The 18,488-nt window shown below is 39.2% G+C and overlaps 1 protein-coding gene across 3 annotated transcripts in view; it reads right to left on the bottom strand.

Moving 5' to 3' along the window:
- Window positions 1-10,133: 10,133 nt before the first annotated feature.
- LOC137642207 (zinc finger and BTB domain-containing protein 24-like) overlaps window positions 10,134-18,488 on the bottom strand; it is a 57,128-nt gene continuing 48,773 nt past the window's right edge. For all 3 annotated transcript variants that reach the window (XM_068374743.1, XM_068374742.1, XM_068374744.1), the window contains exons 3-4: window positions 15,405-15,986; window positions 10,134-10,752 (exon numbers count right to left, since the gene is read on the bottom strand). In XM_068374743.1, coding sequence (XP_068230844.1) covers window positions 10,267-10,752; window positions 15,405-15,986 — 1,068 coding nt within the window. In that variant the 3' untranslated portion in view covers window positions 10,134-10,266. The remainder of the gene's footprint in view (window positions 10,753-15,404; window positions 15,987-18,488) is intronic.

Genomic DNA, 18,488 nt, shown 5'->3' with positions numbered 1-18,488 from the left:
TATATATATATATATATATATATATATATATATATATATATATATGTATATGTAGCCTATGTATATGTGTATATATATATATATATATATATATATACATACACACCTTTCTTCTTACACCTACACAGAATGCTCTTCAGCAATTCCTTAAACTTCCCTACACACTGTGCCATTGACCCTCAGCATGAATGTTTTACTGCATTTCCTGGACAGCATAGCCCTTTCCTTCCAATACTCTTTCGCACCCACAAGTCCAATCCCTCCCAGACCTTTCTCCCCTTGTTCATCCAAGAAGACGTCTATTACAAAATCCTTTCACTAACCTATACTCGTCCATTCTTTGAACATAAATAAAGCATCTCACAATACTCTGATCTATCCTTTCTTCTATGCTAACCTTTTTACTATAACTGCATATATACTAATTTTTCACCTTATCAGTTATTTTTTTTTACTTCAATTATAGCCTACTATAGAAACAGTTTGTCTCATCAGCTTCAAACTTTTCTTTCCTAAACAATCAACATCGTTCAATGTCTAGCTTCTTGAGACATTTCAAGTATCTTTCAGTCTCTTGCGCACATGCTACTACCTTTCTTGCTTCTCCAATTCCTTGGCTCACTTCTTCTCCAATGTGACAAGTTTCTCTTCACTGTTCCCAATCAGCACAACACCATCTGTAAATATCAACTATTACACATCCCATTCACAACTAAATTTTTATCCCAGACCTTTGCACCTACATCTACTGACTTTTCATCAATCCATTAGGTATATTGAACAGCCATGAAGACATTACACACCCTTGTCTGAGACCCGTTTCTTTACTAAATCAGTCACTTTCCTACCTACTTACTTCTTAACATAACCTCTGTAACATAGTCTTCCACTATCTTGGATTAGAGTTCTCTTGCTTGAGGGTACACTCGGGCACACTATTCGATCTAACTTCTCTTCCCCTTGTTTTGTTAAAGTTTTTATTGTTTATATAGGAAATATTTATTTTAATATTGTTACTGTTCTTAAAATATTTTCTTTTTCCTTGTCTCCTTTACTCACTGCTGGGCTATTTTCCCTGTTGGAGACCCTGGGCTTATAGCATCCTGCTTTTCTAACTAGGGTTGTTGCTTAGCAAGTAATAATAATAATAATAATAATAATAATAGTAATAATAATAATAAGAATAATGATAATAATAATAATACACTTCCCTTCCATTATATAAACTTTGAATTGCTCTTAACGGCCTATCATCTATCGCATACATTCTCAACATCCCCTTATTGCCTTCCTAATTAATCTACCATAAGCTTTCTCCTGGGCCATATATGCTACATGAAATTTTTCCATCTTACTTGCTTAACCCTTACAGAACAGACACCTTTTAATGTACAGTACTGGAAATCTTTTCATTTTAAAAGTGATAATACAGTATACTGTCATATATCCAGTATGCTGTTTAGTATACTGAACTAAGGCAAATGAGAGTAACCCAAAAGATCGGAAAATAATTGATGAAAAGAGAAAAAACATCATGCCTTTAAATTAATACTGTAAATTTAGATAATCACCAGCTATATATGAAGTTCCACTCATTCTTCTATAGCTGGATTGAAAGACTCACCTGAACGCAGCTTTTCTGTTGTCTGCAATTTGATGTATAGTAGTAGGATGATCATTGCCCTTCAGTTTCCAAAATATCACTTATATGTAAATTTTTAATTTCCTGTATGTTATTTATTATATATAAACCTCTATACTGTATGTAAATTTCTCAATTCATATGTTTTTTTCTATATATAAACCTTAAATTTCTAATTATCATACAAAATATATGCACAAGCCACTAGTTGACATATGACTGCTATAAAGTATTGGGTCTTTTGACCGGCCAAGCAGTAATACATTGGATCCTTCTCTCTGGTTACAGCTCATTTTCCCTTTTGCCTACACATACACATTCTCCTCTGTCCTCATACACCTGACAACACTGAGATTACCAAACAATTCTTTTTTGCTGAAGGGATTAATTACTGCACTTTAATAGTTCAGTCACCCTTAGTTCTAAATTTTGGCAATAAAGAAAATAAGGCTTGTTTGTGCAAATATTCCACATGAATTAATAAAGCTTGCATTTAATTTATTGTCTTAGTAGAATTGAAATTAAAAGAAATAAAGTTTTAACAGTCAAATTATTAAAACAAATGTATTAGTCAAACCATGTGTCAATAAAAGATTAAATTGTTAATGTGTGAGGTGGGAGAAGCCCAGTCTTTACACTGGCTCTCTTCCTCAATGGGTCAGGTACTTGGCAAAGTTAGAGGGAATGTGTTTTTTTGTTATAGTCGAATCAGTTCATTCTTTAAGGGAAGAGCTCATAAGTTTTGGGGGAGATTTATTAAAAAACAGTAATAAAAATTGAGCTCATGGCAAGAAATGTTTCCTCATCTTTTAAGGGTTAGAAATTAAAAAGTTTGTCAAACCATCTATCACTTTATACAGTATGATAATCTTCAGACTACACTTTAATTCTTTGATATTACAAAGAAAATAAAAATAGCTGCTTCACACCTGAAAGTGAATACAGTATCTGGAATTAAATACTGTATTGTTAAGGGAAAAATAAATATCAAAATAAAATAGAATACTAACTACAGTACTATAATCAAATAAAATCTTTTCCAATAATCAACAGACACATCTGATAGTATTCATTCTTAAAAATATGTTTATACTATTTTGCTTGTAGCCATAGAGTAAATACAACTAGAGGCATCATGTTATTGTAGCAGTGTGTTCCACACAAATTGACAGCACTATCTAAGATCAAATGTAGCCACGACTAAAGTGCATTGTTTGCATTTACAATGCATTAATTACTTAAAATAGCTACAAATTAACTACAAAATTTTCTATACCATTTCTAATACAGGATTTTTAAAATATGATATTTTAATTATAAAATAAATTTTTGAATATATTTACCCGGTGAATATATAATAGCTGCAACTCTGCGGCTCAACAGAAAACACACTCAAAAACTCGCGAGCGATCGCTATGAAGGTTGCAGGTGTGCCCACCAGCGCCACTATCGGCCAGATACCACTCTTGCATGTAAACAAACCCTTCAATTCTTCTCGTCCCGCTGCGTATCTATTGGGGAGGAAGGGAGGGCCTTTAATTTATATATTCACCGGGTAAGTATATTCAAAAATTTATTTTATAATTAAAATATCATTTTTAAATATTTAACTTAGCCGGTGAATATATAATAGCTGATTCACACCCAAGGCGGTGGGTAGAGACCAGAGTTAATTAAGTTTACAGCGTATAAGCTAAGAGTTTTTGACAGTTATCAATATAACAAAGCCAAAATATATAGGTACCTGGTAAGGAAGTTGACTTAGACAATTACTCTGCCTTATAAGTCTGTCTTCCTCACGAAGCCCAGCGATCCTCTTAGGATGCTGAAAGACTCCCAGGAGCTGAAGTATTAAGGGCTGCAACCCATACAACAGGACCTCATCAAACCCTTAATCTGGGCGCTCTCAAGAAATGACTTTGACCACCCGCCAAATCAATCAGGATGCGAAAGGCTTCTTAGCCTTCCGTACAACCCAAAAAAACAATATTAAAAACATTTCAAGAGACAGATTAAAAAGGATATTGGAATTAAGGTAATGTAGTGGTAGAACCCTCACCCACTACTGCACTCGCTGCAACGAATGGACCCAGTGTGTAGCAGTCCTCGTAAAGAGTCTGGACATCTTTTAAGTAAAATGACGCGAACACTGACTTGCTTCTCCAAAAAGTCGCGTCCATAATACTTTGCAGAGATTTATTTTGCTTGAAGGCCACGGAGGTTGCTATATCTCTAACTTCGTGCGTCTTAACCTTAAGCAAACATCGGTCTTTCTCATTCAAGTGAGAATGAGCTTCTCGTATTAAAAAAATCTGATAAAATATGACAAAGCATTCTTTGACATAGGCAATGAAGGTTTCTTAACTGAGCACCATAATGCCTCAGATTTACCTCGTAATGACTTAGTACGAGCTAAATCGAACTTAAGAGCTCTAACAGGACATAATACTCTTTCCAGTTCGTTGCCTACGATCTCTGATAAGCAAGGAATATCAAAAGATTTAGGCCAAGGACGAGAAGGCAGTTCATTTTTGGCCAGGAAACCAAGTTGAAGTGAACAAGTGGCTTTTTTCTGTAGAAAAGCCGATGTTCTTACTGAAGGCATGAAGTTCACTGACCCTTTTAGCCGAAGCCAAGCACACTAGGAAAAGTGTCTTGAGGGTGAGATCTTTCAGGGAGGCTGAATGTAATGGCTCAAACCTGTCTGACATGAGGAACCTTAGGACCACGTCTAAGTTCCATCCAGGAGTTGCCAAACGACGTTCCTTAGAGGTCTCGAAAGAATTAAGGAGATCTTGGAGATCTTTATTGTTGGAAAGATCTAAGCCTCTATGTCGAAAGACCGAAGCCAACATGCTCCTGTAGCCCTTAATCGTGGGAGCTGAAAGGGAGTGAACCTTTCTCAGATGTAAAAGAAAATCTGCGATTTGGGCTACAGAGGTACTGGACGAGGACACAGATGCTGACTTGCACCAGTCTCGAAAGACTTCCCACTTCGACTGGTGTACTCTAATGGTAGAAGCTCTCCTAGCTCTTGCAATCGCACTGGCTGCCTCCTTCGAAAAGCCTCTAGCTCTTGAGAGTCTTTCGATAGTCTGAAGGAAGTCAGACGAAGAGCGAGGAGGCTTTGATGGACATTCTTTACGTGGGGCTGACGTAACAGATCTACCGTTAGAGGAAGACTTCTTGGAAAGTCTACCAGCCATTGAAGTACCTCGGTGCACCACTCTCTCGCGGGCCAGAGGGTAGCAACCAACGTCAACCTTGTCCCTTCGTGAGAGGCGAACTTCTGCAGTACCTTGTTGACTATCTTGAATGGTGGGAATGCATATAAGTCCAGAAAAGACCAATCCAGTAGAAACGCGTCTATGTAGATTGCTTCTGTATCTAGGACTGGAGAGCAATAGATTGGTAACCTTTTGGTCAACGAGGAGGCAAAGAGGTCTATGGTGGGTTGACCCCAAGTAGCCTAAAGACTCTTGCCCACGTCCTTGTGGAGGGTCCATTCCGTGGGTATCACCTGACCCCTCCGACTGAGACAGTCTGCCAAGACGTTCAAGTCCCCCTGGATGAATCTCGTCAACAGGGAGATGCCTCGAATTCTTGACCATAAGAGAAGGTCCCTTGCGATCTCGAGCAGCGTGAAGGAGTGTGTGCCTCCTTGCTTGGAGATGTACACCAAAGTTGTGGTGTTGTCTGAGTTGACCTCTACCACTTAGTTTCGAAGAAGCTTTCTAATATCATCAAGGCCAAGTGGACTGCTAATAGCTCCTTGCCGTTGATGTGCATGCTCTTCTGACTTGAGGTCCACAGACCCGAGCATTCCCGACCGTCCAGGGTCGCACCCCAACCCAAATCCGACGCGTCTGAGGACAACACGTGGTTTGGGTTCTTGACTGCTAGGGATAGTCCCTCTCTCAGACTGATATTGCTGTCCCACCATTTCAGGCATGCCTTTACTGGTTCGGAGACTGGGAATGATACCGTCTCTAATGTCTTGTCCTAGTTCCAGTGAGAGGCTAGATGGAACCGGAGAGGCAGAAGGTGTAGTATCCCTAGTGAGACAAACTGCTCCAGGGATGAGAGAGTCCCTACGAGACTGTTCCAACTCCTGACTGAATAAACGTTTCGTTTCAGCATTAGTTGGACTTCGAGCAGGGCTTGACTGCGAATCTCTATCCCCAAATATAGAATAATCTGGGATGGGGTCAGTTGGGACTTTTAGGTTGACCAAAAGTCCCAACTCCCTGGCCAGACTCAACGTCCAATGTAGATCCTGCAGACAGCGAAGACTGGACGATGCTCTGAGAAGCCAGTCGTCCAAGTACAGGGAGGCTCGGATCCCCGATAGATGGAGCGATTTTGCCACATTCCTCATGAGCCTCGTAAACACGAGAGGCGCAGGACTGAGGCCAAAGCACAGGGCTCGAAACTGGTACCCCACATTCCTGTAAACAAACCTCAGAAACGGTTGGGAATCCGGGTGTATAGGAATGTGGAAGTATGCCTCCTGAAGGTCGAGAGAGACCATCCAGTCGCCTTCCATAAATGCTGTCAAGACAGCCTGGTAGACTTCATCGTGAAGTTTGTCTTGACAATGAACACATTGAGCGCACTTGCCTCTTACGTACTCCTGCAGTGAACATGGCTGCCAAATCATTGGAGCCATCCCTGAGGGACTTGTTCCTGCAGAGAACGTGGCTGTCAGATCATTGGAGCCATCCCTGAAAGCCTTGTTTATGCATGACATAATTGTACAGCAAAACTTCAAAGGCTCGAAAATAGCTCTGAAGTCGACCTGTAAAATCTTGGAGCGTCTCATGGCCAGGCGCCAGGGAGAGTCTATGAGGTTTGAGAAGTCTATCTGGGCAGAGGCAGGAACTCCCAAGCCGAGAACTTCTCTCGTGTCATATCAGACTTTCGCTCTATAAGCCAGCTTAAAAGAAGGGAAAGCAAAGGCTGTCTCCCCCAAACTCCTCCTGGTGATAAACCAGTCGCCTAGCAAACGTAAAGCTCTCTTAGAAGAGCGAGAGAGCACTAGCTTATAAAACAACGGCTTCGAAGTAGCTAGGCCTAGTGTAAGCTCTGACGTTTAGGCGAACGAGGAGCAGCAGTTACAAAAAGATCCGGACAAAGATCCTTAAAAATCAGCATGATTTATTTAAAGTCCATAGAGGGCTAAGCAGCTTTAGGCTCCTCTCCGTCTGACAGAGTCCTCAAGGGAATATCAGTAGGAGGGGGAACAGCAACTTCCTCATCTGAAGGAACCTTGTCCGACAATAGCCGAGTCTCAAGCAAGGGAGAGACCTACCGTGGTGGCAATGCTTTACAAGCAGAGTCCACACGCACTGGTGCATTAGTAGCGGACCAAGACGCAACGTCATGTAACTGCTTGACAGTCTGTGAACTGTCAACAACAACAGGTGCGTGAGGACGCACAGCGTCCACTCGAGACTGCTTTGACCGCCTAGACTGAGCAGTCAAAACAACTCTAGAATGCGGAGGTTGACGCTCAGCGTCAAAACAAGTGAACTCCTATTGTTGGCGAACGTCCTGAACGTCAACAGGAGCATCAGCAAGTGGCCTAACGTCCAAATGTGGCTGAAAATCCACACGAGACCGCATCGAGTGTGGTTCTAAACAACCTGACTGACGTGACTTAGCTACGCCAACGTCAACAGGATGCACAAAGGAACGTTAGGGTGGCTGAAGGCCAGGATCTCGATGAGATAAACGGCTAGGCTCAACGGACTTATCGGCAGAATAGTCTTCCATAAGGGAGACAAGCTTATTCTGCATGTCTTGCCGTACAACCCATTTAGGATCAACGGGAATGGTTGCGGTAAGAGACGAGGGTAACGTCTGTGACTGCAAAACCTTGCCTACAAAAAGACTCTCGGAGTCTGTGTTACGCTTTTGTTTAGGCGGCGAGCAGTCTTCCGATGACTGCATAGGGTCAGAGCTGTCCTAATAGTTAAAACCAGGACGCTGGACCTGTCCTGAAAGGACTGACTTTCGCTTAAAGGGCCTCGAAACCTTGTTCCACGGTTTCTTATGCGAAAAGCCTTCGGATGACGAGGAGAAAATCGTCTCTCTCGCCTTATGGTAGGGGTGATCTTGGTAAGATACAACTGATACCATAGAGGGAACGTCTGTTCGCTGATCAAGGCCTCTCGAACCCATAAGTCGTACGACATTACTTCTCCCCTGGGCTTGGGAGCTTGCAAGAGGTCCCGGACTAGGCGAACGACAGGCACGAACAGACGAACCCTCGGTCGCAACACTGATAACACTTTGCGCAATATCACTTTATCACTACGATTTTCTGTTTTGCACTTATTTCACTGAAATCGAATTTTTTAACAATTCACATTAGGTATGAATAAAACTGATTTCTACCTGAAGCACGCAATTCTACCCTCATCAAAAGGTTGTAATTGCGAAATCAGTCGTATAATGTAAGCACATTAATACCAGCAAAAAACAGTAAACATATTTTAAGATAAAAAAAAAAATCAGTGGCTGGGGAAGAGACTAAACACTAGTTCATTCAAAACTACGTTTTTAATCTCTCACCGTACAGTGCCTTGGGACGAGAATAAAAACTAAAAACGTTTTATCCTTTCTCCCCGTACAGAGACTAGGGACGAGAGTAACTCGAGAACAACGTTACTCGCTTGGGACGAGATAAAGATCGGAACGTTCTCTCTCCTCTCTCTCTCTCCGTCTCTATCTCTCTCTCTCTCTCTTGATTTCGCACCGAAGAGAAGAGCCCACTTACCTTTCGTCAATAAACAGGTTATTTGACCAAAGGAAATAACTGAAAAGTTTTTCAATTAAAAGTTCCTTTAAAATAGTCTTTAAAACATTTAAGCTTTGAAAGAAAAAAGAACAAAACGTCAGAATCGATTTACTCTTTCTGCAATGTGAAACCGTGATACTCTCTCTCTCTATCGTAACGATAGAGTGCAAACTGCGTAGTATAAATAAACTAAACGTTAGTTCATCTTTGAAACAGTACGAAGACTATTCAAAGAAAAAAACTATCATAAAATATTTACTAAAAATATTTCATTTAATAAGTTTTAAATCATTAGCTCTGTAAAAGTTATTTACGATTGAAAAGGGCTCAACGTTGTTTAACTTCGGTTTCCAAGTTAGGACCGCCTACTCTCAGGAAAGGTCGCATATAAACAAATCATTAAAATTTATTTTGATGTTTATTATAAATGGAAAGCTAATCGAAGAGGCCTAATAAAGGCGGTTGAGATATAAAATATATAGAGGAAAATCTATAATTAATTTATAACGTGATAAGATAATTGCTAAAAGCCTAAAACACACTTCCGTCTAAGGGAAGGGTCGGCCATTTAAAAGTCAAAGAAAGTCCATACTCTCTCTCTTGTCATCAAAAATTAAATCTATCCAAAAACGAGTTCAAGATTTAAGATGAAGATAAAACACCTGCACTGTGAAAGCTCAAACCAAAATGAAGTACTTCACCAAATATGTTGAGAAAACTCCAGGTTCTACAGCGAGTATTGATACGTCTTGTCGTCAACGTCGACAGAGAAGAATTGAAGGGTTTGTTTACATGCAAGAGTGGTATCTGGCCGATAGTGGCGCTGGTGGGCACACCCGCAACCTTCATAGCGATCGCTCGCGAGTTTTTGAGTGTGTTTTCTGTCGAGCCGCAGAGTTGCAGCTATTATATATTCACCGGCTAAGTTAAATATTTAAAAACATATGCTTATAAATAGTCCATCTGTTTTTAAAAAATAGCATAAGTGGATGTGAGTGGGTAGAAATAGGGAATAAAATATTTCATTTTACAAGTATAAAAATATCAGCAAATTATAAATTTATATTTGTGCTATATTTTTTCCTTTAATCATAGTCACAGTTTGTATATATTTATTATTAACAGAATAACAGTATACACAAATCTGCTTGATTCCCAACTAATGACTGGGAATACTTATGTTATTTGTTTATAAAATTTCAAGAAAAATTTTATAAAGCTGTAAAAAGTAATTTTTTCATATACAGTATTTATTTTTTACAATTTTCCATATATATGATAAACTTCAACTAGTCGTACAACCACCTGTGTTATGACAGTTAAAGATTCTGCAATTTTAAGGATTTTTTATTACGCTTATGCTGTTACTTTAATAACAGACATTGCTTCAAGAATTGCAAGGCATGATGGATGTGCCTTTTAATAAAAATCCTGTTTCATTTCTTCTATATCAAAACATTTAAGAGTAATTTTGAGATTTTGCGACTGCATTTGCTCATAGATGTCACTGTTGTGCAAGGTGGAACAGTTTTTCCTATTGGCAAGATCAACATGATGTCTCTAGTTGTATTTACTCTATGATGTAGCCTTTACAGTAATAGTTTTATTAGTTCACCACATAAGCAATTTACTCAAATATGAATATCAAAGTTAGCACTATACCGTTTTCTGCGCTGCCAATATTCTAGCTGCATCATAACCCTACACAAAACTGTCTTGCTACAATATTTATTTTTTATACATTTCTCATCTAACTTAAATATTACTAACTTATGTAAAATTGTGAAGGACCCCATAATTAGGTTGTATAACAGATAATAATCTATTCATATTGCATTGTATTCTGAAGTTGGAGTGGTGGGTCTTCCAAATGCCTGCTACCACTTGAGTGCATTTGTCTATAGTCATTCCTTTCCTGTGGTATAACATTTGATGGTAATGATTCACTGGTGTAAGAATTTGAATCTTGGTGACCTTCAGGGTGAGTTGAATTGTGTTTTCTTATGTGAATCTTAAGGGATCCTGGATCTCGAGTTTTGTAGTCACAATATTCACAATGATAGGGCTTTTCTCCAGTGTGGATACGCATATGTCTCTTCAGAGCCTCACTATAACTGGTTCTATAAGTACAAACATTGCAACTATACGGTTTTTCTCCCGTGTGAGTACGCATGTGTTTAGTTAGATTACTCCTCCACTGGAATGTCTTATTACAAGTACAACAGGTGAAGGGCCCAGAATCCTTCAGAACACCTTCAGATTTGTCGACTTCATGATGACTGCCTTCTCTTGTCTGCTTCCTTCCACCCTAAAGAGTCAAGTAGACACAAACTTAGCAAAGGAAAGGATTCAACAGATTAAAAAAAAAACAAGACAATAAGTATACAAATCCATCATAAAATTTAGCCCATATTTGTGGTCAAATTTCATAAACACTGTGCATGCAACAGGTAGGCAAGAGATATTTCTCATAAAATCTGGCAAAAGGTATAAATGATAAGTAGATGACAAGGTGGGTACTTTGATCTAAGAAATAAAACAGGCCATACATGCAGAGGACTGGTGCACTGATTTGACCGTGATTGGCATGAACCAGTCAATCCTTAACATGTATTGGGAGTAAACAGGACAAACCTGGCACGACCAACCTGTCCTTTCATCCTTTCAGCATGTTTGACCAGACAGGCTAGTCCCGCCGAGATTGGCAGTATCCCTAGCCAGTCTCTTGCATGTGTGGAGACAGACTGGCATGGCGAATGGGTTGAATCGCCTATTTTGACACGTACAGTATTATTATATGACCATACTTTGTCACTTAATCGGAGAGCTTTTTATAATATAATGATAAACTGATTGGATTTCACAATCTTTTGACTTATTACGGTATTGAAACAAATTTTGCTTTTATCATTGTTATATTATAGGACACCGCTCTTCCTCTCTTTTCCCAAAGTCAAACGATTAATGAGGGTACTTATCCTGTGCAGGTGACTTAGGGTGGAGATAGTAAGAGAACTTTGGAGGAGTAATCCAAGCGTAGGATTAACAAAGCTTTTAATCCGATCTATCTCATAAGATGCGACCCACAGAGTCAAACATCAAAATTTAGATACTTATGAAATTTACTCAGAATTTTTTCTTCAAATAGTATAAATTTTCTTCAAATAGACATGTATGCATCTAACACTTTATGTCCTTCAGTTTGTTATTAATTTCACTTAATGTAATCATTCGTTCTCTTCTCTATGGATAATTTTGTCCATGCAAACAAGCACAGAATCTTAGCTCTTGTCCTGATCAATATTGGGACTCTTGGGCAATATGGAACTTTGATCTTGTGTTGCCTTCAACATTGTGAATGGAAGTTTTTCATATATCTCCTGTCTTTCTCTTGAAATAGAGTGAAGGTTTTAGACCTCATCATCATCTCCTCCTACGCCTATTGATGCAAAGGGCCTCAGTTAGAATTCGCCAGTCGTCTCTATCTTGAGCTTTTAATTCAATACTTCTCCATTCATCATTTCCTACTTCGCGCTTCATAGTCCTCAGCTATATAGGCCTGGATCTTTTCACTCTTCTAGTGCCTTGTAGAGTCCAGCTGAATGTTTGGTGAACTAATCTGTGGGGGTGTGTGAAGAGCATGACCAAACCATTTCTATCTACCCCCCATCATGATCTCATACACATATGGCACTCGAGTAATCTCTCTTATAGTTTCATTTATAATCCTGTCCTGTTATTTAACTACCAAATCTACTAAATCTATTGGAGATTATAGACATGAGTCACAGTATGACAATGAGAATATCTCCAATAAATTTAGTAGATTTGAGTAACACCGATCTCACTAAACTGATATATAGTCTGATTTTTAGACCTGCTGTACATATATTACATGTGTGGGAATATTTGTTCTGTAGAAATCAGGTGTCTGCACTTTGCAAGACTCTAAAGTCCAAGGAGTTTTGTCACCAATGAAGATCCTCTCCGATATCCTCAAACAAAGGGACTGTATTCCTGAGTATTCAGTGTCTAAGCTTCCCTCTTACTGGCCAATGGACTCAGTCAGTGGCAATAAGAAATTTTATGATGGTATGGGTGAAAATTATTTTTTTAGAAGTAAAATTTTTCAATAAAAACACTTTAGTTTACATATATCTGCCTTAGTAGCACCCTTGACAGTGAAAGGAGTCGTTAAGTTATTCTCAAAATTTAATGATAGGTTTGCATTAGCAAGTAGATTTAATTTGTATAATTAATCTTTTAAACCAACCCCATCAGTTTACAGGGAATGAGGGATTATTTAGGAGGGAAATCTTTCTTGTTGTAAGACCAGGGTGTTAATGTAGATGACCTGTATAGACTATCAGGAAACCAGATATTTGTACTAATGAAAGGTTGAGAATCAGACCAGGCCCTAGTAGTAGTAGGTAGGGGTGTAAATTTCTCTTGATAGAAATATTAAATAAACTAAAATGACAACATTAGTCATGTAAGAATTCAAAATCACAAATTCTATGATCTCGGAGTAATCAGAATATGGTCTTGTAAAGATCAGGTTGCTAGCGTAGGCCTCCTGTAATTTTGGTCTGCTACAACTATGCAAATAAAGAATTTTTATGTACTATACTGTTTTTAAATCATTTGATATATAGTAAGATTGGGTGGTCAAGAGACTGTGTGCAGAACCAAGCTTTGTGACCTAAAAAAAGCAAAAAAAAAAAAAAAAACAAGTATGTTTGAATTTCAGGCGAGTCCTGCTGGTAGTACTTTACTAGCCAAGAGAGGATAGAAAACCTAAAAGGTCACAGTTATATAAGACAGAGACTTGATTTTTCCATTATTAATTAGTGAGGAATTTATGCCATAGAGATAATAAAATCAACAGCACAACTGACTCTGTCCACAGAGTTGAGGAAAGACTTGAACAATGCTAGATTTCCTAAAAAGGAGTTTGATTTAGTGCTGTAAGCTGGGGGTATATAAGGGTCTACAATAAGCTATATTCAATCTATGTTAAGAAAGCTTCAATGGCTATGGCTGAATTCCCTTCTAAATCATGGAACATTAACTGCTCTTTTCTAGTTGACATAAGATAATTGTCCCCGCTCTTGAAGCACATAATGTGGCAGATCTATGCATATGTATCATCATCATCATCATCATTATTATTATCTAAGCTACAACCCTAGTTGGAAAAGCAGGATGCTATAAGCCCAGAGGCTCCAACAGAGAAAATAGCCCAGTGAGAAAAGGAAAAAAGGAAAATAGAATATTTCAAGAAGAGTAACAACATTAAAATAAATATCTCCTATATAAACTATAAAAGCTTTAACAAAACAAGAAGAAGAGAAATAAGATGAAATAGTGTGCTCGAGTGTACCCTCAAGCAAGAGAACTCTAACCCAAAACAGTGGAAGACCATGGTACAGAAGCTATGGCACTACCCAAGACTAGAGAACAATGGTTTGATTTTGAGTGTCCTTCTCCTAGAAGAGCAGCTTACCATAGCTAAAGAGTCTCTTCTACCCTTACCAAGAGGAAAGTGGCCATTAAACAATTAGTGAAGTAACCCCTTGAGTGAAAAAGAATTGTTTGGTAAACTGTGTATGAGGACAGAGAAGAATATGTAAAGAATATGCCAGACTATTCAGTGTGGATGTGTGTAGGCAAAGGGAAATTGAACCGTCACCAAAGAGAAGGATCCAATGTAGTACCATCTGGCCTGTCAAAAGACCCCATAACTCTCTAGCGGTAGTATCTCAATGGGTGGCTGGTGCCCTGGCCAACCTACTACCTGCTTAACATCAATAATGTTTTTTTAATCTGCAGAATCAACTGGTTGGGCTGAGATTTCACCACTATTAAGACAAAAACCTGTCCATCTTTGGCAAATATGACATGTAGGTTCACATTTGAATCCAAACGTTTAATGGTGGCCTTCCAGAGTGTAAAAACATTATGATATAAATCAAGACAATAGGAATAATTTAATAATAAGTCTATCAATCCGACTATTAATTGAGGTATTGATGAAATACACAAGAGTTATTACACAAGCATAAGGATATACGCTTTCTCAAAATGGAACTAAACACTGTAATTGAAGAATTAAGGCAGAAATTCAAATTCAATCAATATCATATTTCCTGAGAAAATAAAGAAAAATCTCAGCAATAATGAGATCAATAATTATTGAAAAACTTTAAAATACTGTACTGTATGATTCCACCCTCTGATGTCAGCAGAGAGGATGACAGTCAGTTAAAATAAATAGATTGCTTATAAAATAATAAAAGATACTGAAGGCAAAATAGATCTTTAAGATTATTTATGTTTGATGTTGATATTTACTACATCATCCCTTGAAACAAAAAGTATCAAAAATAAAAGATAATTTTTCAGTTGGAGATGTGTCACACTGTCAGACATTTTTTAACTTTGCTAATATACTGTATATGACTTGACATGATCTTCACAAGCTTGGAGTTGAAAATTAAAATTAAGTACAGCTATAAATTTTGATTTTCAAGATAAAATAACACAGCGATATGAAGACACATCACTCTAACTAAAATACCAACTATAGTATAGGATTGGCTAGCAAGCTAAAGCAGCTTGGGAAATAAATTCATATTTATCTATAAACTAATGTAAGGATAACAAACTATGCTAAGTGATTGGGTTGTGAGAAAATCCTCCCAAACAAAAGTCCATTGATGCACAGAGTCAGTTTTTACAATACAACTGCCAACCTGACAGCCCTCATTTGGGCTTGGGCTCGGTTATGTACATAGAGAGATCCAATATCTCGGCAAATGGGGTAGTTTAGTTGCATTTCTTTTATTTCAAAGTAAAGATGCTCTTGAGGTAATAGCAATGTGAGTTTTGGGTAAGATTCATTAAAATAATGCTAATTTTTAATTAGACATTTACTTAGTTTGAAATATGATAACTTACCTTCTCTGGAGCCTTGCCAATTAACACTTTTAGCATGGCATTAACTTCAGCATTAGAACTTGTGACCTGACAATTCTGGTCAGGCCTCCTACAGCTTGTTGATGGATTCACTTGTGTTTCTGAGGATACATCTGCATATGTATCTCCTTCGGATTTAACAAAGTACTCAACTTCATTGGCCCTTTTTCTTTTGCAATTTTCATTCTTGTTATACTGAGTAACATTAGTTTTTGAACTGTCTGAATTCACTGCAAAATCCTCAGTTTCTGTCTTTATGTTAGGGAAATCTTCCTCAGAATCTTCATCCTCATAAGGTACAGCAAGACCTCGAATCATCAATGTTTCTGCAGCTGCCACAAGGGTGGGCAATTCATGCTGCAAAACATCAACTATTCCAAGGTACATGAAATCAAGCAATGAAAGCAGTTCTTTTTCTTGGATTGATGGAGCAAGGGCAATAGAACCTTGATATGGAACGTCGTTTAATATAGTTTCAAAATACTCACTACATGCAGACAAAACAAACTTATGTACCCAGTGTTCTCGCCCTTCACACACTAGTCTGACATCTGCATACTGATTCTGAAAAAATATAAATAAACTATAAATTGAGCTGCAAATTAAAATAATGAGACTTCATATTAGTATTTTGTACATTGCTTCCTACAACTAATATACTGTACAGTATATATATATATATATATATATATATATATATATATATATATATATATATATATATATATATATATACAGTGATACCTCTGGATACGAAAGTTTCTGCTTACGAAAAATTCAGGATGCGAAAAGTGATTCGAAGATTTTTATGCCCCAGGATACGGATAAAATTTCAGGATACGAAAACCTTACGAGATCCCAACTCTTCGCCGAGAGTAATTTTAAAAAGCGCGCGCCGCCAGACTTTGAACTTGGGTAGACTCACTTACAGCCTCCCGCTCACCCATTGGTTATCTCCCTACTCAGACGCTAGCTGACGCCATAAGATCCTGCTTTCCTATTGGTCGGCAACTATCCCAGCTTGCCCACGCACGGGCGTTCATCTCTCTCTCTCTCGTTTCGTTCCGACCGCGGTATCGTTAACAGACATTGTGTTGTGTGCTTTCGCTTGTTTGACTTAGTGTTAATATACAGTACATTCGTACGCCACGTGTTATCGTTAATAAACATTCGTTACTGTGCACTGTACTGTATTAGTGTTTACTATACATAGACTGTATATAACGTTACGTAGTGTATTATATTACGTATTACTGTAGCAATGGGTCCCAAGAATGTTGCCGAAGGAAAGAAGAAGAAGACGATGCTCTCGATGGAGACGAAACTTGAAATCATTAAAAAGTACGAGTCTGGCATGCGTTTAAGTGCGATCGCCAAGGAGTATGGCCGGAATCCGTCTACGATAGGCACCATCCTGAAGCAGAAGGCGGCCATCAAAGCAGCAACACCTTCTAAGGGCGTCACTATTTTCTCCAACAAGAGAACGCACGTGCATGACGAGATGGAGAGGCTGCTTCTTGTGTGGATCAAGGAGAAAGAGATCTCAGGAGACACCATCACTGAGACTACAATTTGCCAGAAGGCCTCCGCCATTTTCGGTGATCTCGTGCGTGCTCAGGCCGAAGAAGGAGCAGGAGAAGGAACATCCCAGCAGGAACCCCCAGAGTTTAAGGCTTCTCGTGGGTGGTTCGAGAAGTTCAAGAAAAGGACTGGCATCCATTCAGTGGTACGGCATGGGGAGGCAGCCAGCTCGGACACGAAGGCCGCCGAAGCCTTTGTTAAAACGTTCGAAGAGTTGACTCTGCAGGAAGGCTACAGTTCGCAGCAAGTTTTCAATTGCGACGAAACTGGGCTTTTCTGGAAGAAAATGCCTCGTCGGACATTCATCACGGCGGAGGAGAAGAGGCTACCCGGACATAAGCCTATGAAGGACAGGCTTACCCTTGCTTTTTGTGCAAACGCCAGTGGGGACTGCAAGATAAAGCCCCTGCTGGTGTACCATTCAGAAAATCCCCGAGCCTTCAAAGCCCACAAAGTCATTAAGGAGAACCTTCCCGTGATGTGGAAGGCGAATGCAAAAGCCTGGGTAACGAGGCACCTGTTCATTGATTGGGTGAATGTCTGCTTCGGTCCGACTGTCCGAAAATATTTGGAAGAAAAGCGCCTCCCTATGAAATGTCTGCTGGTGCTGGACAATGCTCCAGCTCACCCTCCTGGCCTCGAGGAATATCTTCTGGCCGAGTATTCCTTCATAAAGGTCCTGTATCTACCGCCTAACACCACCCCTCTCCTCCAGCCCATGGACCAGCAAGTTATTTCTAATTTTAAAAAATTGTATACGAAGCATCTCTTCAAGAGATGTTTCCAAGTCACAGAGAGTACAAACCTCACTCTGCGTGAATTTTGGAAAGATCACTTCAACATCGTGATATGCCTCAAACTCATCGATCTCGCTTGGCAGGAAGTTTCGAGGCGTACCCTAAACTCATCTTGGAGGAAGCTGTGGCCTGATGCTGTCTCTGCACGAGACTTCGAGGGGTTCGGGAAGCCTGGAGGAGAAGCCGAGATCGTTGACGATCCTGAACCAATTCAGCAGTCTGAGGTGGCTGACATCGTACATCTTGGTACGTCCATGGGGCTGGAAGTTAGCGCGGAAGATATCGATGAACTTATCGAGGAGCACCACGAGGAGTTGACGACGGACGACTTGAAGGAGTTGGAGACGATGCAAGTGAGTGATGTTCAAGAGCATTTCTCTAGCGGTGATGAGGAGGATGTTGCACCTTTGAAAACGGCAGACATCAAGGAAATTCTTGCATGTTTCCATAAAATGGCAGACTACGTCGAAAAGGAACATCCAGAAAAAGTTTATACCAACCGTGCGCTTCAACACTGCAATGACGTTTGCCTAACGCATTTTAGAAATGTGTTGAAAAGTAGGCAGAAACAAGCTTCAATGGATAGTTTCTTATTAAAGAGGCCAGCGGTATTAGTAGGCCAAGACGAAGGTGAAAGTAAAGAAAAGAAACAGAAAAAAGAAAGAGATGAAGAAGTAGAAGGTGAAAG

This window comes from Palaemon carinicauda, chromosome 6 (genome assembly GCF_036898095.1).
Source record: "Palaemon carinicauda isolate YSFRI2023 chromosome 6, ASM3689809v2, whole genome shotgun sequence".
Classification (NCBI taxonomy): domain Eukaryota; kingdom Metazoa; phylum Arthropoda; class Malacostraca; order Decapoda; family Palaemonidae; genus Palaemon; species Palaemon carinicauda.
This window is presented reverse-complemented; position numbering and strand designations above follow the sequence as displayed.